This window comes from Phragmites australis, chromosome 24 (genome assembly GCF_958298935.1).
Source record: "Phragmites australis chromosome 24, lpPhrAust1.1, whole genome shotgun sequence".
Lineage (NCBI taxonomy): Eukaryota > Viridiplantae > Streptophyta > Magnoliopsida > Poales > Poaceae > Phragmites > Phragmites australis.
Window position 1 is genome coordinate 7,825,648 of NC_084944.1, and position 21,864 is coordinate 7,847,511.

General features: G+C 49.9%; 4 protein-coding genes and 1 non-coding gene across 6 annotated transcripts; 2 read left to right on the forward strand and 3 right to left on the reverse strand.

The window, feature by feature from the left end:
• Positions 1–2,433: 2,433 nt before the first annotated feature.
• Positions 2,434–5,087, forward strand: LOC133907674 (uncharacterized). 2 transcript variants are annotated; one of them, XM_062349743.1, is made up of 3 exons: positions 2,434–2,890; positions 3,562–4,029; positions 4,127–5,087. In XM_062349743.1, exons 1-3 carry the CDS (start codon positions 2,612–2,614, stop codon positions 4,829–4,831), a joined length of 1,452 nt encoding a protein of 483 aa, XP_062205727.1. In that variant the 5' UTR covers positions 2,434–2,611; the 3' UTR covers positions 4,832–5,087. The 2 variants fall into 2 exon arrangements, with proteins under 2 accessions (XP_062205727.1, XP_062205728.1); XM_062349744.1 differs by having other exon boundaries at positions 4,136–5,087.
• Positions 5,088–5,500: 413 nt separating this feature from the next.
• Positions 5,501–6,722, reverse strand: LOC133907577 (SKP1-like protein 5). Its single transcript, XM_062349644.1, has 2 exons — positions 6,103–6,722; positions 5,501–5,949 (listed from the first exon to the last, which is right to left on the reverse strand). Exons 1-2 carry the CDS (start codon positions 6,658–6,660, stop codon positions 5,773–5,775), a joined length of 735 nt encoding a protein of 244 aa, XP_062205628.1. The 5' UTR covers positions 6,661–6,722; the 3' UTR covers positions 5,501–5,772.
• Positions 6,723–8,510: 1,788 nt separating this feature from the next.
• On the reverse strand, positions 8,511–9,269 carry LOC133908063 (18.5 kDa class I heat shock protein-like). The gene is made up of 2 exons (XM_062350187.1): positions 9,141–9,269; positions 8,511–9,037 (listed from the first exon to the last, which is right to left on the reverse strand). Exons 1-2 carry the CDS (start codon positions 9,238–9,240, stop codon positions 8,580–8,582), a joined length of 558 nt encoding a protein of 185 aa, XP_062206171.1. The 5' UTR covers positions 9,241–9,269; the 3' UTR covers positions 8,511–8,579.
• A 3,486-nt stretch (positions 9,270–12,755) lies between these two features.
• LOC133908110 (small nucleolar RNA Z247) lies at positions 12,756–12,894 on the forward strand. Its single transcript, XR_009908082.1, has one exon. It is a non-coding gene; the product is annotated as a small nucleolar RNA Z247 (small nucleolar RNA).
• Positions 12,895–18,734: 5,840 nt separating this feature from the next.
• On the reverse strand, positions 18,735–20,003 carry LOC133907926 (inactive protein RESTRICTED TEV MOVEMENT 2-like). The gene is made up of 2 exons (XM_062350051.1): positions 19,546–20,003; positions 18,735–19,442 (listed from the first exon to the last, which is right to left on the reverse strand). The coding sequence occupies exons 1-2, from the start codon at positions 19,643–19,645 to the stop codon at positions 18,883–18,885; spliced, it is 660 nt and encodes a 219-aa protein (XP_062206035.1). The 5' UTR covers positions 19,646–20,003; the 3' UTR covers positions 18,735–18,882.
• Positions 20,004–21,864: the final 1,861 nt, after the last annotated feature.

Below are 21,864 nucleotides of genomic sequence, written 5' to 3' on the forward strand. Positions count from 1 at the left end.
ATCTACATAGGGTAATCGACAACATAAGTGGAATGAAGTTAACAACATTGCTCAAGATGTTTATTACAAATATAATGCCCTCAGTGCGGGTTACCGAATCAAGGTCCTTCCAGCGTCATCTGGCTCTAAAAGTCCTGGACTAGAGTGTGACATTCATTGTATCAAATTTTAGGGATTTAGCACTACAGTTAAAGCCTAGATTACCAGCAAAATCCTTCAAGCCTAAACAGGGTGATATGCTAATCACAAGTAGAGAGCAATAATCAGGGCAATTAACTGATCGCAACAGCAATAAAGCAAAGCTACCACGCTAGAAGTGATCTAGATTGTCGCACTTTCGCCTGCCTTATCATCATCATCGAGCAAACACCTATCCCAAAAAGCATAGAATCACACCCAAAAAGCAAAGAACTCGAGTTGATGTCGCCGAACACCAGTACGCACACAAAGATGCGCACTGGAACAAGAACGCAGTCACCGCGGTCGCCACACGCTCAGAGACGAGCAGAGCCACCTGCAAGTACCACAGAGGCCCTCGCGGTAGCACAAGAACAAGGGGCCACCGAGCAGCACCACCAATCAAGCGGAGCAGCCAAGGCAAGGCCAGAACCGGCGCACAGATGCCCGAGCCCCACCCGAAGCCGGGCACAAACCAGGGAGGCCTGCGCCAACAGCCGACGAGCAGAGGAGTCGGCAATCGGCCGGAGCTTCAAGGGCCGTTCGGCCGCCATTGCCCCCTCACCCCGCTGCTCGTCTGTCCTCTTCGTCAGGACGACAACAGTCAAGAGGAAGAAGCCAAGCCGAGCTGGCTGGGCTGCTCGGTCCATATGGGACTCGAAGTGGCCCAGCTAGCTGGCAGGCCCCAAGGCCTTCCTTTTTTTTTTCTTTTTTTCCCTTTTCCAATTTCCCTTCAAATTTGTCTCCAATTTACAAATTCGAAATTTAGGGAAAACACCAAAATTTGACAATACTAATCAGATTGCATTGGCATTTGTACGGCTCAATTTGATAATGCAGTTGTGGAAATATGGAGTACTCGCAAGCTTTAATTAAAGGTGAAGTTGTGGCTTTAGCCCTTTAATCGAAGGTGCTATTGATCATGCCACGTGATGAGAATGTGCAGATGCTTCTTACAAGGCTTTCTTACTTGACTTATTAATAGCAGTTTTTGTTCTTTTTTTACAGAAAGCAATAGTTGCAGGTCTTTTAGTGACTAGTTCAAATATTGTTGGGATTACCACACTAACAAAGCTTGCTTGTTAGTTCAGTAGACGCAACCACAATTTTAGCACAATCTGAAATCAGCCCAAGAACATCACTTATTCATTAATGGAAACATATGCATCACGTGTATATAGGGTATAAGCAGTAGCAACCATGTCAACCAAACGGACACCTGATTTTCTGTGGAAAACCCTCAAATCAGAGTAAAAATCACGGGGCTAACCCTGCCAAATCTCTTCTACTATATTGATGCCTATGTAGATTCCTTTTAAAAATATACAAGGTAGATACGCACAACATACATCACACTAACGTTGCTACATACGCATGCATGTTGCGTACACATGGCTATCGACCAGCTTCCCGCCCTACACTTGTAACGGTGCATCTCCGCTTTCTCCTTCGGCCCGTCGGCTGAGAGCCGACCAGATCACCAGTCCGGGCAGCCGCCGGTCGGCGAAGGCGTCGGATCGCCCGAGATCGACGACGCGATCGAGAGAGCTTCGCGAGCGACGACCCTTCTCCCAAACCCCAGCTCGGCCGTGAAATCTAGCTGCAGTTCCGCGTGCATCACCTACCTCGTCGTCGCCGGCCGCCGAACTCAAGCAGCTCAAACATGACCAGTTGGAAGCTCGGAACGGGAGCCACGCCTTGGAAGCGTAGTCGATCATTTTATTGCCACGGATGTTGGACAAGGCACTTCGTTCATAAGACTGTTTGCTCTTGCTCTGCGCAGCTGGGATTGTTCTGTTCTGTTTCTCCAGGAACGCGAAGGTGTGCGTACATATTAGCAGGTAGGCGAAAAAACAATGGATGCTATGAACACAAGGCTGAACGTGATTTTCCTCGGGAGAATGGTAAATTCGCATGGGTGTACATACACAATCTATCAGACTTTCCATTCCTTTTATCTAATACTTATTTATTCTCTCATATATTTTATAATTTTTTAACTTATTTATTTTAATATAAATCTCAACGATATCGTGATAAGACGTTTCGCAGGTACTACTGGAATTTTTGTTTCCTTCTCCGTAGCTCGAAGAAAAAAGAACTTGCTTTTATTCCGCGGCCCATTGTCTGTCGGTTGGAGCCAGACGGTCGCAAGGTGAGGGGAAGGAACCAAATAGGTAAAGGAAAAAGGAAAAGGAAAAGGCACAAAAAGGGAAAGGCAGACGGGAATAAGGGCCCGTGAAGGAAAGGGAAAAGGGCGGGAAGCAGCTGCGCCAGCTTCCACAAGCTTAGCTTCGCGCCTTGCTCGAATTAGCAAGGAGCAAAGCACGCCCTGACGCGCCGCTTGGTTTCTTCTCCTGGAGCGGCTCTCCACTTGTCACCTTTTTTTTTTCACGGCAGCGGCGACGGCAAGCGAGCCACCGCTGTGCGCGCCATGGCCTCTTCGTCGTCCTCGTCCTCCAACCCTGCGTCGCAGCCGCCTCTGCTGCTTCCGCCGCCGGAGCCGGCGCCCGCGCCTCCGTCGATGCCGGAGGCCAGGCCCAGGCCGAGCCCCACTCTCGCCGACAACGTCCGCGGCCTGCTCAAGTCCGGCGAGGCGCTCATCCGTGCCGCGTTCCGGGGTAACAACGGCCACCGGCGCCCTCCTCTACAGCACCATCAACTTCACCCTCACCAGCAGCAGCAGCAGCAGCAGCAGCAGCATCACCGCCCTGTAAGCTCTCGACCCCCTTTCCTTAGGAATCAATGCCCCGGTTGTCCAGATACCAGAATCATGACATGAGAAATTAATCTTGGTGATTAATGAATGATTAGCACTACTCCCTCAGATGCTCATCCCCCTAATTGCTTCATATGTCTGCATTTCGGCATCCGTGGTTGTGCTTTTGGTTTGTGCGCATTTCAGATGCAAAATAGCCCCTTCTCCGTTCACTATCGCAATCCATAAAACTGTCAAGGTAAAACTTTTGTCAAGCAGAACCGATTTGCGCTACAAAATTTCCGCAACACTAGGCATGTCAAATTGAATTTTATCAAGCTCTTGCTTTTAGAGAGAACTGGTGCAACGGAAAGTTTGCATGTTTTGCTACTCTTTGCTAATTGGCTCTACATAGTTATCGAAATTCGGCTCTTCATGCCAACACTATCAAATTCTAAAGTTATCTCAGTTTTGCACATTGGTTTGTCCTTAATTCTTTTCTTGACGGTTTAAGAACAAGATAATTTTAGAGTTTTGTTTAAGAACCTATGTATCTTTTTGCATGGAATTGGAACCATGGATAATGATTGTTTCTTGCGTCGAATTGGAACCATGTATTGTCCGTTTGATCACTGTGATCTGTGTTTCTTTGTACAGAATTGGCTCACTAATATTCTTGACCGCAGGCTGATATCATGAAGCGCTTGCAACGTGAAACGTTTTCTGATGTCATGAAGCTTAAGGATAAACATGAACAAATCGAACGCATCGTTTCTTTATACAAAAATGGCAAGGGATTTCAGTTCCCAGATTTCCCTATCCAGGTGAAAATAGCACTTGATGCGGTCGGGGCAATGTTTCTTGTCGATGGCGACAAATTCAAGGAAGCGAAAGTGGTCCTCGACAAGGCAGGGTACCGGACGGGCCTCAGCTCAAGGTTCATCTTCGAGTCGAAGACCAGGGGCAAGGACACCATTGCAGCAGAGCTCTCAACCAGGCTTGAAGCAGGTGGTCATCTCGGAGAGGCAACTGGGAGACCAGTTGAGCTGACTAGATTGCAGTACTGCGCCCGGATCAACAAACGGCTATCAATGATCCTAGTTCCGTTGGGAGCCCAATGCAACAACTTCTTGCATGATTCAAGAATGATTCGGGTAATGTGTCGATGACTTTAGTTGGAAGTATTGGTACCGCTGTTCCATTGATTGGACAAAGAATAACCATGTAACTTACTGGTGAAATTGTTGTCAGAATCTGCAGAGCCAAGCCTCTTTCGACGGGCCACCTTTGTTTTCTGAACATCACAACTGCGCTGCTGGTTTGAGAATCAAAGGATCCAAATTCACCGCCTCCTTCGCCCAGCTACTCTTCGGTTCAGGAGCACAAGACGGTGAGCATGGGGGTGCTACCCGCACGACAACATTTGGTAAAGTGTCCTGCGAACCAGCCAAGGATGTGAAGCTCCGCGTATCAGGGCTTTGGCAGGCCTGCACGTCGTCGTCCCGGTTCAACTATCTTGGAATCCTTTCTCTTCCAATTGGAAGCATGATTCCAGTAAAACCCGCTGCACCGGGTCCAGGAGCACATTCGGACCCGAGTGCTCCTCGCCAACCGACGGGGTCGGGGCAGGGTGGTGCTTCAGCCCCTTCGATCGCGGTGATGGTGGACTGCGAGCTGTATGAAACTATCAAGGCGGAAGGCTGGTTTCAGATGGAGAGGTCCAGAAATAGACCGGTGCGCTGCGGCTTCTCCTTGTCCGACACCCCGGAGAGCAAGCTCGGGTGGGGTGTGAGGATGGGCGGCACGGCGGAAGGAGAGGGGCACAGCCAGCACCTGGAAGGGTTCCTCAACTTTGATCTTGGCAAGGGCGCGAGGCTGCAGCCGGGCCTCGTGTATGCCATGGAGGGAGGCAAGTGGACGCCGGCGCTGCTTCTGCGGTCGTCCTGGTTCATGTGATCTTCATCCTTGCAGCGGTGTGGTTTCTGGGTTTGTTGCTTGGAATAAGCATTTTGACTGACAGCCTTGATAGCTTTCATTGCATTTAGCAAATTGTGTCGAGCTGTTTCATGTAACTTCATTGCTTTTGTGTGATTTTGTCTAAGGTTAATGGTGCTTGTCCTTTTTTATGTATAAACGGTTACCGGGATTTTATTCAAAGCCAATAACTAGGTTCAGATAAATCCGCGGAACAGCAACTGCTGGTGAAACCAGCTTGCAGGTAAACATCAAGAACACCAAAAAATTTCTGCAAACTGATAAGGCAGAAGATAATTAAAATCTAAACATTGTCGCACAAAACCCCCTGAATCCAGATGTTACTTGTTCTACATGGCAAGAAATCATCTTTCTTTTTGGCGCCAAACACAGAATCACAGCAGCCGCAGCCCAATCAGCAAACCGTCATGTATTATTTGCAACTAAAACTGAAAAATCTCCCTCGTCCAAATACTCAAAAGGCAGGCCCCTGAACAAACGAGGTAGGCCGTGGGCAAAGAAATTGTATCAAACACTGATCAAGCAACATGACATGGCAGATTCACGACTCGCAGTTCACAGCAAAGAGGCAGGCGAAGGCAAGGATAAGCTAGCACACAAACACAAACAAAAAAATGTAAATGAACACGATTTGCAGTTAACATGGTCAGTGCTCCCGATTTGAACATGTAATGTACCATACCAGTTCCTGCAGATAAGAACCGGTTGAAAAACCAATAAATCATCCAGGCAACCATCCACAATTCACACCAAAATTTGCAGTGTTATTCGGCCTTTTCACCAACTCATATATCTAACAAACGATCTGCCTACTTGACGCCGAACTGAGGGTGACAATTTGTACTGAGACCCGCCCACCAAGAACAGCGGAGTGAACCGAGGTAAGCGATAGGACGGGCGATTCAATCCTCGAATGCCCAGGCGTTCGCCTTCCTGACCTCAGCCTCCTGCTCCGGCGTGTAGTCGTTCTCGATCTCGAAGGCGTCGCGGATCTCCTCGGGTGTCTTCCCCCTCATCTTGTCCGCCACGACCGTGCAGCCCAGGTCGATCAGGTCCTCGATGCCCATGTAGTTTGCAGCCTGCACACGCATAAGTGCGCAGATTCAGAATCCACAAGCCACGCATATCGATTTCGAGTTTCTCGAGTAGTGCTACCCCGATCGACGAACGCTCTTCCTCCAGGAGGAGGAAGAAAAAGAAGCAGGCAAGAAAGCATCGGTTCGGTTGCTTACGATGATGATCGCGAAGAGGGTGGAGTTGTCGACGCCGGCGCTGATGAACTCCTGATCCCACGCCTTGAGGCCGTGCGGGTCGGGGTCGGGCTCGGTGACGGGCTTGATGCGGTGGGTGGCCGGCGTCAGGTCGATAGTGAAGGGCGGGAAAGGGTCGCGGTCCCTTGCATCGGCGGCTACGGGGTCGTAGTGCGGCGCGTGCTTCTCGCAGTACGCCGCCACCATCCGGAGGATGCCGGCGTGGACGCCCGGGATGGCGATGCGGCCCCCCGCGCAGCCGCCCTCCATCATGCCGAGCAGCATAGACGACATCCGAGCCGCGCACCGCGAGAGGCGCAGCTCCGTGCCGCACTCGGTCACCAGCACCAGCTCCCCGTCGCCGTCGCCGTCGCCCTCGGCACCTTCCCCCCCTTGGGCCTGCTCCCGCTTCTTCTCCTCATCCCCGACCTCAGGCTCTGAAGCGGACGACGGCTTCGTCTCCGCGGCAGCGGTGGCATCCGTGGGCTCTTCCTCCGGGGACATGGGACGCTTGTCGTCGTCGGCGGCGGCGGAAGCCATGTATTGGGGTGGGGTTTTCGGCGTGTGATTTGGGGGGTTTCGTCGTGACGGCGATTCGTGGGAGGAAGAAGGGGAACGGGAGGGGTTTATGGCTCGGGCGGTTTGAGACAGTTCGGTTCCGACTCGGTCCGGTCGGATCGGGTCGGGTGCGCGCGGGTGGTGACCGAGCAGGTTTTTGATTGACCGGTGTGGCTCGGGCTCTGTTTGCTTTTAGATTGTGCTCCAAACTACCAATTCCTTTCGTAAACAGCAATTAACATGTAATTTAACAAAGTGGTACAACCACGTCAGAACTAGTGTGCAAACATGCATTTGTATTAAATTTTATGATTTTGTATATAAAAAGATCGATGTTATTTTTCAGACGCTTGATAATGAGAATTTTTTTTTACAGTAGGCTAGTTGAGCTATTCCATTTTCATCAAATAGTGGGTCCTATTTCTTTCTCCTCATATCATCTGTTGTGCTTTATCTTCCTCACGTTCCTCATGCCATTACCCCACCTCCCTTCTCTCTCCACGACACGCTCCCTTGCCCCGCTTGCCTCCTTTCATCCCCGGTGGTGTCCCCTCTGAATTCGCACTCGCCGCCCCGCCACACTAACTCGGCTCCGTTGGGACCGTTAACTTGGCTCCCTACCCTAGCACTGGCCCATCCGATGGTCCTTCGCCGTCTCGCTCCTCCGACTGTGTCCGCGTCTACCTCCTTCGTCGGGCTGACCTGCCGCCCACCGACCTCCCTCTAAGTTTACCACCCACCGAAAAGTTGTCGTCGCTAACCCTATAGCCCTAACCCTACTCACTACCGGATTTCGAGACTTTCGGCAACGTGTTTGCCGAGTGTAACACTCGGCATACCACTGTCGGCATACACAGTGCCGGCAAACCACTGTTTGCTGAGTGTTTTATATCGCGCACTCGGCAAACATATTTGCCGAGAGCCAAATACGAAACTCGGTAAAAAAAAGTGACCTAACGGTGCCAAGGCCTTAACGGCCTCTTTGCCGAGTGTCTCAGGAATACACTCGGCAAACACGAGGACACTTTGCCGAGTGTCCGTGGAATATACTCGGCAAATCACGTCACGTTTGCCGAGTGTATTGGAGGGTACTCGGCAAAGTGAGCACAGAATAGCGCCCAAATAGCACAGTTTGACGACACGTGCCACTCTTTGCCGAGTGTATTGGAGCACACTCGGCAAACTGGCATCCAAAATACCAGATTGAACAACCTTGCGACACGTGTCCGGTTTACCGAGTGTAAAAGAGAACAAAAGGAAACCAAAAAGAAAACAAAGAAAAAAAATCTTTTGCCGAGTGCTTCATATCGGGCACTCGGCAAACATTTATGTTTGCCGAGTGTCCGTTAGACGACACTCGGCAAAGGGGCGACTCGCCGTCAGCCGCCGAACGGAGGGACACGTGGCGCGTTGTTTGCCGAGTGCCCGAATTTGCCGAGTGTTTTTTCTCTATTTTGCCGAGTGCTATTGTTTGCCGAGTGTTTTTTGAGGTATTTACCGAGTGCTTAGTTGTTTCCCGAGTGCGTTAGTCGGGCACTCGACGTAGGTGGTTGTTTGTCGAGTGCCCAATATAATACACTCGGCATACACGTAGGCACTCGGTATACACATCATTTACAGTAGTGACTGCCGCCAACCTGTCGTTTGATCACATCTTCTAAATTTCAGGCGTGTAAAAGAAAAGATAGCGTAACAGGAGAACATATCACCGTCCATCTGGGAGATAGTAGATTGCATTCACTGATGAAATCTGCAGCATGCAACGTCTTGTTCCTATCTTTTTCTTTTTGAACCTACACATCAGTAGCTTATATTGCTGTGGATTCCTGTGACATTTTATTGATAGACTTTTTGTTCTGTACTCTCATGTATACCCGTGTATGCGCAGGCGTTTGTGTGGCTCAGTCGTTCTTGGCGTGCCCGCCGCTGGGCGTGTTGTTGGCGAACGCGACGAGCCAGAGGAGGACGACGGCGAGTACGACGTTCAGTACGACCTGCCGGTGCCTGCTCAGGCCCCTGGCGAGACGCCCCACCGGGTGCTCGTCTCGCCGTGCCGCCGCCCCGCGGCCGGTCCAGCCGCCGTCGCCGATCTCTTCTCCCCGCAACGCGTCGTCGTACATCTCCGCCGGGTGCTGCTCGCTTCCCCCACCGCCGGTGGCTCCGGGGCGCGGCACCTGGACGTAGAGCGTGCCCTTGTCGAGCTGGACCCTGACCGCGGCCGCGTCGCAGCCGGCGGGGAGGTCGAAGCTCTTGAGGAAGTGGCACCACTGCCTGCCGCTCTCGTCGACAGCGCGCTCGCCGCTGACCTTGAGTCTCCCCGACCGCTCCACCAGCACCTTCAGCTGCTCCTTGCTGAACCCTGCGTCGATGGCGCACGGACGTTCGCCACCCGTGAACCAACGGCTCAGCTAGTAAAAAAAAAACGCACGCCATTTTACAGCCAGAATGGCTCGTGCCCGTACCTGCGACGTCGACGATGAGCGCGTCGAACTCGCGCCCGCGCACCCACTCGCTGTGCGGGTCGATCTCCGCCAGGAAGCGAGGCCGGCGCGCCGCGTCCATTCCTCCCTGCTCGATTTCTCTGTGCTCCAGCTCGCTCGCTTGGATGAGAAACGAGCCGTGCAGGGCAGCTCGGTTATGTAGTAGCCGGGCTTGGGGCTAGTAAAAAAATGGGACGTGAGATGTAAGATTTGCCTGCGGCCTACCAGGGAAGAAGATGAAGCAAGGCAAAGGATTCCTGACCCAGCCAGCATGCTGATCGATGTGGCCTGCTGGTAGCTAGGGGTCTTGCCTTGCTTCTGTCTTCTGTGCACTCGGATTTTGCTTGACCTGGAAGCTGATGCGTTGATGCATGCCTTCGCTGTTACAATGTTCAGTTGTTTATCGATGAAAAGAGAAGTTTGGGAGTAGGGGACAAAAGATTCTAAAAGGATGCTATAAGACATGCTTAGGTTAAACTCGGACCAAGGTGGGCTTTGGGCCGGGCCTGACCTAGGCCGGATCATGAACAGTCTGAAACCCAAGAAAGCCCAACAGTTATTACTTACACATGTAAATTTTTGTGGGGAAACATTAATTAGTATCAATTTATAGTGGAGAAGATGATGAGAATGTAAATACAAAATTGTTGTATAGGTTTACTAGAGCTTCATCACCTAAAATTTTACTACATGAAGTCGATTTCCACCTTTGGACCTTGCGTTGACACTCATGCGCCGGTCATGGTCATGATCATCTTGTCAAATGAATCCTTAACCTTAGAGGGTGGGGCCGAAGGCCGAGAGTGCATGGCAATGAAGGAAGCAGTGGCCACGATGGTGACAATGGTGTCACCTTAGGCTTGAGTGGTACTTGCTCAGTGGTTTGAGAAACAAGGCATATATTTGAATTGGAGGAAGGTAGTCATAAACAATAGAATGGCAGATCCAACAAAGATGATCAACCATAGAGACCAGGAAAAAGGTAAGCGGGGGAAGGTATGGCGCTGGCAACCACGATAGAGGTGGCAATTGCATTTGGAGGTTCATTCTGCTTGGCCGGCGCTAGAGGAGTAGGCGGTTAGGATTACTTTGGGAAAATGAATGGTGTGACTGATATGAAAGAGAATAACACTCAGGGTTAGTAACTGGCACGAATCTTGAACTTATCTAGCACTTCAAGCAATTGATAAATAGACTACCCCATCCATATAGTTGGCGACATGCAATGGAGGTGGCGCAACCTCATCCGCGAGAAGTAGCAAGGCCATTGGCAATGAAAAGGTGGATGGCAACAATGGCTTCGAGGAAGAAGACACAAATCCAGATCATAGGAGGTAGTTGAAGGCAATGGGGTGTCAAATTCAGCCAGAGATAGGGAAGAGGGTAAGCTGATGTTGAAAGGGCGTGGTCTAGAAGGTGAGGCAGCAACGACGGCAAGAAGTTATGCCTAGCGGACCTCGTAATATAATGCAAAGATATGTAACTCTCTTTTTGTGTTCTTGAAGAAAACTTGGGGTTATAATCTCTACTATATAAAATACGAGCTAGTTCTCGTGAAACCTCTTGTCTTACTCTACTTCTATCTAATAAAAACTCCTAAATTCGAATAATTTACCTACTTTTGCTATCCATCCTCGTCAGTCTTTCCGCCTCATTACTGGTTATAGATACGAGACTCATTTTACTAAAATAAATAAATAAATTTGAATAATTTACCCACTTTTGCTATCCAGGTTATAGATATGAGACTCATTTTACTAAAATAAATAAATAAAGTAGGAGGGAAACGAGCGGATAATCTTGTCCTTATTTTTCGGATACCATCTGAAATCAAACTACGACATTGCTCTTGACGTATTCATTCGGCGATGCTCACATAGCGTATCTACATCTACATACCTTAAATTTGTGCTTGATGCTATCACATCTAATATTTGTATTTTTGTTGCAATGCATGAACACTTAGCTAGTACATATTGATTGATAGGAGAACTATGGAAACAACTTTGAGCCTTTGAACATTTTGTGCCAAATTAAGCAATCGTGAAAAAACTCTGACATCACCCTTGATCCTTTTGAGGGGGTGATGTCTGAACCCCTTAGAAATCTGAACTAGAGAATGCAAAAGGGAATGGTTGGACATCAGGCGACTGAAATTAAAAGGAAACTCAATCGATCACTTTTAGCCATCGGATCAACAATCAACGGCCAGCACATCATCTTCCACCTTGAACTCTCGGTCTAACTTTCTCTCTCATTGACACAGCTCATCAGATTGCCTCCCCGCACCGCCTCACCTCCCATGTCTCCAGCGGCTCGCACCACCGAATTCACAGGTGCCCACCGCTGCCTACCCCACCCACGCCCTCCTGCCATCGGTTGCTCTGACGGCGTCGCCATCTCACCACACTGCCATACCATCGCCCACCGCTGGTCCTTTGCCTCCCCGACCTCCCTATATGCCCATGGGCATGAGGAAACCACCCAAAGCTAACCCCGTAACCCTAGCCTTGAAGGCCTCTCACAGTGAGTGAAAGCCGTCGATGAGATCTTTAGTGATCTTAGTGGACTGAAGATTAGACATTCTGATTTATAAAAGCTTTGTCAAGTTCATGTTGGCAAGTTTGATTTAAGGAGGAAATCACAAAGGAAATCATTTTCTCCACTCAATATTTCACACATATCATTACATCAAATCCTCCATGCATGTGGTTGGTAGATTCTTAGATACATACCTAGCATTCATGAGGCTTTACAGTCATCACTAACCTGATGAGGAATCAATGCCATGTTAACAAGGAAATTTAGATCATGGAGATTGTACTCAATCATGTACATCATGCGTATCTCGGTTGTTGCCATATACTATGTATAGAATGTATTGGTTTGTTTTAACAATTAGAGAAAGAATATGATTCTTGCAATCCGATGTTTTGGCAACAACCAGATATGCATGGCGTACGTGATTCCCTGTAATCTTCCGATGGTTTAGTCGGCTCTATTAATAAACATATGCGGCCTCGAGACGAGGTGACAATGCTTCTACAAAATACATCTAATACTTTCACATGGTATCAAGATCCAACCTCTAAAAAAAATGCATCTATGGTGAACAACGCGTCCTCCTCCTCCTCCGCTGCGCTGACATTGAGTTTGTCTCTTGGTCATCCGGTGACGGAGAGGTTAACCAATTACATGCTCTGGAAGGCCAAGGTGCTTCCGGCTCTGGGTGGTGCACAGCTGATTGGGTTCTTGGATGGAATCGCCATTGTTCCTCCTGAGATGGTGGTCACCAAATCTGGCAACAAGAATGTATAAGAAGCTAATCCTGAGTACATCAAGTGGGTAGCCTTGGACCAACAAGTTCTTGGCTATCTTTTCTCCTCTCTATCGCGAGAGGTGCTCACTCACGTTGCCTCGATGACGAAGGCATCTCAAGTCTGGAAGGCAATAGAAGATATGTTTGCCTCACAGATTTGTGCACGAGGGGTCAATACCCGCATGGCTCTCGCTACTTCTCAGAAGGGTACAATGACTGTTCCTGAGTACTTCGGCAAGATTAAAGGCTACACTGATGAGATGGCTGCATCAGGAAAGCCACTCGACGATGAAGAACTCGTCTCCTACATCCTTAACGGTCTCGACATTGACTACAATCCACTCGTGTCAACCATCTTGGGACGAGTGGAACCCATCTCGGTTAGTGAACTATATGCTCAGTTGCTAACGTTTGAAAATAGAATGGATCTCCTTCAAGGGGGGCATGCACTCCCAAAGCTCGGCCAATTTAGCTGCACGAGGTCATGGAGGTTTCTACCGTGGTCGCGGCGGCCGTGGCGGTGGCAATTTAGGGAAGGGCGACAATCACCCACATTGTCAGTTGTGTGACAAACCGGGCCACATAGCTGTTGACTGTTAGCACCGTTTTGACGAAGATTATGTCCCGGAGAAGAGGATTGCTGCTACTGCCATCACAACCTATGGAGTGAACACAAATTGGTATACCGATACGGGCGCCACTGATCATATTACCAGTGATCTAGAGAAGCTTGCCGTTCATGATAAGTTCAACGGTGGTGATTAGATCCACACTGCTAGCGGTGCAGATATGGGCATTTAACACATTAGTCACACTATTGTTCATACTCCACATCATGATCTTTATCTTAACAATGTCTTACACATTCCAAAAGCCCAAAAGAATCTTGTTTCAGTTCATCACCTTGCCACCGATAATCAAGCCTTTCTTGAATTTCATCCAAATTATTTCTTATTAAGGACCAGGTAATGAAGAAGGTTCTTCATCGAGGAAGATGTGAGGGTGGCCTATACCCGCTCTCATCCTCTCTTGTTGGCTCAAATAAACAAGCATGGTGTGTCACCAAGCCATCCCTATCGGAGTGGCATAGCCGACTAGGTCATCTAGCTCTTCTAGTCGTTCAACAAGTCGTCAATATGAATAATCTCCCTTGTTCCTTCAAGTCCAATAAAAAAACAGTTTGTGATGCATGCCAACAGCCAAAGAGTTATCAGTTACCTTATTCCAAATCAACTAGTGTTTCACATTTTCCTTTGGAACTAGTCTTTTCTGATGTATGGGATCCTGCACCCGAGTCTATAAGGAGAAATAAATATTATGTTAATTTCATTGACAACTACAGATGGAAAATTTTGCAGAAGAAAATTCATTGCAAGAAGCTAGCGCTAGCACTAAAGACGTGACTATGCATGGTGCTATTGACTTCATGCATGGCGTTGTTCCGGTCAGTCTAGCCGACAGCTCTGCTGTGCAGGAGTTTGAGGTAGAATCTCCTGCCCAGGCTCCGTCTGAAAGCGCCTCTACCGAGGAGAACTCGCCTGCGCCAGCATCTCTACAAAATGTGCTCAGCCACATGTCTCCAGGCATCGAAATGCATCTTGTGGTACACCTAGCAACACCTGACTCCATCGGATCATATGCGACTGGTGATTCTCTAACATCTGATGTGCAACACCGACTGGTGACCAGGTTGCAACGAGGAATTATCAAACCCAAGGTATTCACTAATGGTAGGATTATGTATGAATTTATTACCTCATCTGGTGAACCACATAATTTACAAGAAGCCTTGGACAATGAAAATTGGAAGAATGCAATGGATGTTGAATATTTAGCACTCATGAAAAACAAAACCTGGCACTTAGTACCTCCCAAACCAGGCATGAATTTAATTGATTGTAAATGGGTTTATAAAATTAAAAAAAGAGCTGATGGAACAATAGATGGATATAAAGCTGGATTGATTGCAAAGGGCTTTAAACAAAGATATGCATTGACTATGAAGATACCTTTAATCATGTAGTGAAAATAGCCACTATCAGACTTGTTTTATCTATTTCTCTCTTCAGAGCATGGAATTTTCATCAGTTGAATGCGAAGAACGCGTTTTTACATGGTGTTCTAGAGGAAAATGTGTTCATGAGGCAACCACCAGGGTATGAAAGCAAGACAAAGTTGGATTATGTATGCAAGCTGGATAAATCTCTATATGGGTTGAAGCAAGCATCAAGAGCCTGTTATTCTAGACTCAATGAAAAATTACAAGACCTTGGCTTTCGTCCTAGGCAGACACTTCTTTGTTTTATTATAGTAAAGAAAACATCACTATATTCATGCTTATCTATGTTGATGGTATAATTGTTACAAGATCCTCTACAGATGCAACTGCAGCTCTTCTTCAAAATCTTAAGATGGAGTTTGCCCTCAAGGACTTAGGCGATCTCCACTATTTTCTGGGTATTGAGGTCCAAAGGACACAAGAAGGTATTCTCTTGACACGGGAGAAATATGCTACTGATATACTTAAAAGAGCAAATATGTTGAATTGCAAACCAGTGAATACACCTATGTCGACATCTGAAAAACTTTCCACACAAGGAGAGATTATGTTTGGTCCTGAAGATTCTACAAGTTATAGAAGTATTGTTGGTGCTTTACAATATTTAACTTTGACGAGACTTGATATTTCATTCCCGGTTAACATGGTATGTCAATATTTGCATTCTCCAACCATGTTACACTGGACAACTGCTAAGAGAATTTTGAAATATTTAAAACACACCTTGGGTATCGGTTTACACATCTATAAATCGTCATCTATGCTTGTCAGTGCTTTCTCTGATGCAGATTGGGCAAGCTATTCTGATGATAGAAGGTCAACTGGAGGTTTTGTTGTGTTCTTAGAAACAAATCTAGTATCTTGGAGTGCACAAAAACAAGCAACACTTTTAAGATCCAGCACTGAAGCAGAGTATAAAGCAGTAGCCAATGCCACAGCTGAAGTGATGTGGATACAAACCTTGCTCAATGAGCTAGGCGTCAAAAGTCCTCCTGCTGCCAAGTTATGGTGTGATAATATCAGTGCTACCTATCTCTCAGCAAATCCGGTCTTTTGTCGGACCCCTCCTTTGGGGTCACCTCGTGTAGCTCATACCAGTCCCTGGATCAGTAGCTGGTACGCACGAACTCCAACAGAAGTAGACATCATAGTCATACATCGGATAAATATGATAATAAAGCACAATACAGAGTTCATTACAAAAGAAGCCCGAAGGCATAATCTTACAAACTCTCAGAACACAGCGGAAATACACAAAAGCGACCCAAGCCCTACAGGCAGCTTGAGTGCGGACGAAACCGGCTTCTCTAGTCTTCAGCTCCTTCTTCGGCGAAGTCGGGCTCTGGATCATCTGGATCCACAATTAGCAAGTATGAGTACATAAGGTACTCAGCAAGTCCTACCTCAAGGGGAGAAGTTAGATGCTTAAGGGTAGTTCAAGGATAAGGCTGTAGAGTCTTTTAGTTTTTGCGGAAAGCTAGTTTTTATTGATGCAGGGTTCCTTTTGCAAGGACTAACTTTTAATAAAAACACTTTCAAGAGAAATACATAAGTTGGGCTTATGGGGGTTGACGGCCCTGGGGGAGATACACCCGTCCCGCCAGTTCCCACAAGACTTTGCCAGCGGACACACAGTCCAGGAGGCTTAGGGCACAAAGCCCAAAACCATTCTTTTAGAAAACACGGGCACACAGCCCACTCACACGCCAAGGAGTTACTCACGCCAAAAAGCTAATCATTGTGACCAAACCATAGCATGTCCTTGACCGAGAACACGGCTATCCGGATAGGTTTAACACTCTGCAGAGGTTGTACACTTTACCCACAAGATATGCACGGGCTCCCACCTTAGCAACTGGTGAAGCCGTCATAACGAGACATAACGACCTCTCAACGAAGCCACAATATCCACCCATGGGGCACTAAGATACCAGGGGCTTTAGAAGAATTACGGGAAAGATCACTTAGCAATCCCAAGGCTTGACTTAGCCTCAACAATATCACCAGCCGGACCTTGGGCTACACACTACCCAAGTCTTCTCCTGGTCCCCATTGCCACTACCGGCCTCCGGGTGGGTACCGCACTAAGTTAGAGGGGTTAGGTCAAGTCCTGCCCATACAGGCCATGTGGTTGTACGAGAGGATACTAGGTGAGATGTCACAGCGAACCGGTCCTTATATGACCGAGGTAAGAGTCTCCCAGCAAGAACACCACAAAGGCGAACCTTGCTCCAAGGTGGCTACCACCTTTGTGGGGCACCTTACTCACCCTCGTCAACACTACTCTAAAGTTTTCCCAAGAACACAAGTTTTACACGCACAAAGCACCAAGCTCACACCATTCATTTTGTAAAGCATGATCATCATATGTAAATAATCTAGTTCTTTCTTTTGAGCAAGGCAATCCTAAGCATACTAGTAAACAAGCAATCTTCCAAACAATCATTATAGTTGATGTTGGGAATCTTCTAGGGTTTCAACGAAGTAATGGTAACAATGACAAGGCATGGGATAAACAAGCTGGGTTATAACTATTCTAGCATTTCTTTAAGAATCATAGCTATTAATCTAAACATGCATACTCCTATTATTTGAATCAATGGCTCTACGGGTTGTGTTTAAAAACATAGGATCAACATGGTCAACGGTTGTAGGACTTGCCTTCGTTGAAGTCCTCGCCTGCTCCTTCAAATTCCGGGTCCTCGGGGTCGTCCTCGAATGCTCCTTCCTCTAATAGCCGCAACAACGACAAAGGCATAAACAAACAATCAATTAAAATAATGACCAAACAACTTACAAAAAATTATGAAATTGACATGATTGGATAGATCTCGAATTTAGATGAATATCGGTGGAAGAATCGATGAAAACGGAGTTAGGACGGAGGAGAAACGGGCTTCGGAAGGTTTGCCGGGAGAAAAATTCAGAAAAAGAAAAGGGGAGAATATTCTCGGAATATTCGGCTGAGTCGGCTCGGACTGGACTCGGCTCAGGCTCGCGGCTCGGCTCGGGGATCGGCTCGGCTCGGGTTTTCGGCTCGGCTCGGCTCGGCTCGGGTTTTCGGCTCGCGGCTCGGCTCGGTGTCGGTGGGCTCAACAGCCGGCTCGGCTTGGCTCAGGGAACCGGGCCCACCTGTCAGCTGCATAGGGAGAGAGGGTATAAAAGAGAGAGAGCTGAGCAGAGAGAGAGAGGGGCGGCTGGCTCGGCTGACAGAGAGAGAACGGAAGGGAGGGAGAGAGAGGGGCGACGGCGGAGCTGGCGCGGGGGCCGGCGGAGGCCGGCGACGGGGCGCCGGCGGCGGCGGCCGTGCCGGCGGAGGGCGGCGGCAGGGCACCTGCCGGGGGCGGGGGCGGCCGGAGAGAGGGCGGCTTCGGCCGGAGAGGCAGCGGCGGCCGGACGACGGACAGCGGAGGCCGGCGACCGGGAAACGGCGACCAGGTACGCTTCGGGGAAGGGAAAAGAGAGAGAGAGAGAGGAAGGGAGGGGAGCTCACCGGCGGCGGGGCTCTCGGAGCGAGGGCGGCGGCGGCACGGGGAGCTCGGGAGAGAGAGAGAGAGAGATGGCGTGAGAGAGTGAGCAAGAGATGGGGAAGAAGACACTGTTCACCGCTATATATAGTGGCCGGCGGGGCGGGAGCAGCGCGCGGGTCGAGGAGGCTCGGGGCTCGGAGCGGCGCGGGGCGCGAGGCACGGCGCGGGGCGCGAGGCTCGGGCACGGGGCGCGAGGTCTGCCGGTGGCGACGGGACGGCGAGCGGCGCTGCGCGCGGCGATGGGACGGCGGGTCACGGGGAGAGAGAGAAGAGAGAAGGAGAGAGAGAGAGAGGAGGGAGAGAAGGGGGAAGAAATTAGGGATTTGATATCTTTCATGCGCGAACTAAACATATTGAAGTAGATTATCAGTTTATCAGAGAAAAAGTAAGTCAAAATTATTGGACATCAGATATGTACCTATAGGTGATCAGGTTGCAGATGGATTCACCAAACCTCTCTCAGTAAGACAACTTGAAGAATTCAGACACAATCTCAACTTGAGGAAGTTGTGATTGAGGGGAGCTGTCAACAAGGAAGTTTAGATCATGGGGATTGTACTAATCATGTGCATCATGCGTATCTCAGTTGTTTTTTTATGTATAGAAAGTATTGGTTTGTTTGAACAATTAGAGATAGAATAGGATTCTTGTAATCCGATGTTTTTGGCAACAACCAGTTACGCATGGCTTACATGATTCCTTGTAATCTTCCGGTGATTTAGCTGGCTCTATTAATAAACATACGCGGCCTCGAGATGAGGTGACAACGCTTCTACAAAATATATCTGATACTTTTACATGCCATGCATGCTCAGTTCATGGCCAGAGGCTGTACTTAACGTAGATGCCAAGGCTGATCAAGACGAGCACCACGCCGAGCATGGTGGTGGCCATCTGCCTCCGGTCCTGGACGAAGCCGTAGCCACGGTGCGACGGCGAGGCAGCCGTGACCTCTCCTCCGACGCCGGCGCTCTCGCGGCCGCCATCTTTCGTGTAGCTCGCGCGCTGCCCCGCGTCTTGCCTCTGCACCGTCTCCTCCTTTTCCTCCCCTCCTCCAGCACGTGCAGCACGATCGCCGTCTTGCTGCGCCGCTCCGTCTTTCCAGTCTTCAACGCCGGAGGCAACGGCAGCGGCCGTCGGCTCCTGCTGGGCGCCGGCGTTGACCGCGACCGGTACCGGCGCCAGGCGAGGAATGGTGACGCGGACGACGCCGTTCTCGAACCGCGCTTGGATGCCCTTGGTGTCGCAGCCGTTGGGGAGCCGGACCTCGTGGCAGAAGCGACTCCAGCGGTTGCCTGCGACGGGGCGCTCCCCGCGCACGATCAACCGCCTGTGGCTGCGGACCACCTGCACCCTGATGTGCTCCTTCTTGTACCCTGCACCCATAGGACAACGGAAGGAAGAAAATTGGCAGAAATTTCACAAGAATCAGTGCAAGTAACCGCGAGCAAGGATATGAAATCATGTATGCGTGCTTGCCTCCGGCGCAGAGGTCGACGGAGAGGGTGTGCGCCGCCGGCTCACGGACCATGCTGTGCGGAGGTAGGAAGTCCTCGTACACACGGTCGTTGCGATCCATGGATCAGCCGCCGCCGCTGCTTCCCGATTCAGAGTTCAAATGGATATATCCACGAACAAACGAACGGATCAACGAAATTTGACTGGAGCTCAGCTTGGCAGGGAGCCTGATCAACGAGAATGCACGGTAAAATCGATTGATTGGGTGGTATACCAGATCGAGGACTAGATATCATATATACAATCTGCACGCTAGGAGATGATCAGGAGCAGTGCTGGCCGAGAGGAGGAATCCCTTGACGCCGAGGTAATTTTGCAGGTGGAGTTTGGTGACTCCGATGGGCGAATAGTGGATACCTTGTCCCTCGACCTGGAACACGTCTTCCCCAGGATCATGCGCTTCCCTGCATGTTTCCACAGTTCTGCCTCCTCGCTACTGTTGATCGACTGGCAACACGAGTAAGCCCGCTCGCAAAGAGTTCTGCCTCCTCACATATCTTCAGAACCAACGCCATCGGATAAAGTTGGGTGGCTCTGAAGATCCGAGCGTTCCGGACGCGCCATGCCACCAGGATGACCACCAAAGACGACCAAGGAACCTCTCACGACCATAGAAACGTCCCAGAAGTAGATGGTGCAGCGCCTATGGTAATTGGGAATAGAGGGCCGGCACAATTGCCATGATTTGGGCTGAAGGCGTTCCGATGTCCAGCAGCGACCCATGAGAACAAGCCAAGCGTAAAAATGACATTTGTTCGGCGCGCACCATCCAAAGTTTCTTGGCTCCAGGATCGACGACTGACCGATGAAGAAGGATTGGTACGCTGATTGAGCTGTGAGGGAGTACTCCGCGGCGACCACTTCCACCGGAAGATATCCGAAGAGTTTATCTATAGCACCGGCACTGATACGTCAATAGTATCGGTTACTATTAAACCGGTACTGATAGACTAGCGTATATATGGTGATCTATAGTAGTTGAGTACTCCGCCGTCGGCGACCGTCGTCACCCTCACGACAGCAACCGTTGTCAGATAGCCCGTAGGGGAAAACCTCCATGGAGGCCTTGGGGCGATGAGAGGACGGCGGTTCACCCTAGCGCCGGTACCTCGCCGGAGAAAGCCATTACGATTGCCGGAGGTGGAAAGGAGTAGTGATCTGGAAGGTGTCTGCGGAAGGTGTCTGAGACTGAGATCCTGTTCGCCAATTCGAAACCGGCTGTCTCGCCGGACTTGCAGAGGCAGCTGATCAGTAACCAGGGGTCCGGGGTGGTAGGAGAGGACGATGGATGGACGCCGGCGTTGATGCTTGAACATGGCTCCCCGAGTGGCGGCGATAGGTCGAGAGAGTTGGCAAGGGATCCTGCGGCCAGAGAGGCGGACGAAGGTTGGACTCCAGTGCTTACTGGCTTTGCGCATGTAAGAGTGGAACATGAGAATAGAACAACCGATCAATTGTATTGATCAATGGTGTTCTACATATATAGATTACAAGGCCATTAGGCCATGCGCTGGGCGCACTATGCGGATCGTGGACGCACGGAGCGCGCACGCGCAGGCGAGCGAGTGTGCGGGCGAGCGCGCATTGCGGGGGCGCGACGGGAGTGCGCGGCGGGCGCGCGGCAGTTGTTGACGCAGTTCCGTTGGAGACTTAGCCGTTGTTGAACTTGGCTTGCTGACACCCCCCCGCAGTCACGACGTCGGGTGCCATGACGGAGAGACTGTCCCGAAAGTTGAAGAACAACGCCGACGGCAAGCCCTTGGTGAAGACGTCGGTGAGCTGTCGCGCGCTTGGCACATGAGTGACACGCAGCTCTCCAATGGCCACCTTCTCCCGGACGAAATGAATATCCAGCTCTATGTGCTTGGTGCGGCGGTGATGAACGGGATTGCGCGACATGTACACGGATGAGATGTTGTCGCAGAAAGCAACCGTGGCCGTCGGTACCTTGCAGTGAAGCTCGCCGAGGAGATGACGAAGCCAGGAGCATTCGGCCACAGCATTTGCAATGGCCCGGTACTCAGCCTCCGCGCTCGAGCGCAACACCGTCGTTTGCCTTTTGGAGGACCAAGAGACCAACGATCCGCCGAAGAAGACGCAGAAACCGGAGGTGGACCGCCTGGTGTCCGGACACCCGGCCCAATCGGCGTCGCTGTACGCCGTGATGACTGGCGAGTCCACGGCGCGGAGCTGAAGGCCAAGATGTCGAGTCCCCTTGACATACCGTAGTATGCGCTTCAGCATCGAGAGGTGGATGTCGCGCGGCGCGTGCATGTGCAA

Excerpts from the sequence above, each read along its gene's own strand:
- LOC133907674 (XM_062349743.1), top strand. The coding sequence starts at position 2,612 with ATGGCCTCTTCGTCGTCCTCGTCCTCCAACCCTGCGTCGCAGCCGCCT. Across the intron at positions 2,891-3,561 it reads AGCAGCAGCATCACCGCCCT|GCTGATATCATGAAGCGCTT; the intron begins GTAAGCTCTCGA and ends TCTTGACCGCAG. Across the intron at positions 4,030-4,126 it reads ATGATTCAAGAATGATTCGG|AATCTGCAGAGCCAAGCCTC; the intron begins GTAATGTGTCGA and ends AATTGTTGTCAG.
- LOC133907577 (XM_062349644.1), bottom strand. The coding sequence starts at position 6,660 with ATGGCTTCCGCCGCCGCCGACGACGACAAGCGTCCCATGTCCCCGGAG. Across the intron at positions 5,950-6,102 it reads CCCTCTTCGCGATCATCATC|GCTGCAAACTACATGGGCAT; the intron begins GTAAGCAACCGA and ends ATGCGTGTGCAG.
- LOC133908063 (XM_062350187.1), bottom strand. The coding sequence starts at position 9,240 with ATGGACGCGGCGCGCCGGCCTCGCTTCCTGGCGGAGATCGACCCGCAC. Across the intron at positions 9,038-9,140 it reads GCTCATCGTCGACGTCGCAG|GGTTCAGCAAGGAGCAGCTG; the intron begins GTACGGGCACGA and ends CCATCGACGCAG.
- LOC133907926 (XM_062350051.1), bottom strand. The coding sequence starts at position 19,645 with ATGGATCGCAACGACCGTGTGTACGAGGACTTCCTACCTCCGCACAGC. Across the intron at positions 19,443-19,545 it reads CGTCGACCTCTGCGCCGGAG|GGTACAAGAAGGAGCACATC; the intron begins GCAAGCACGCAT and ends CTATGGGTGCAG.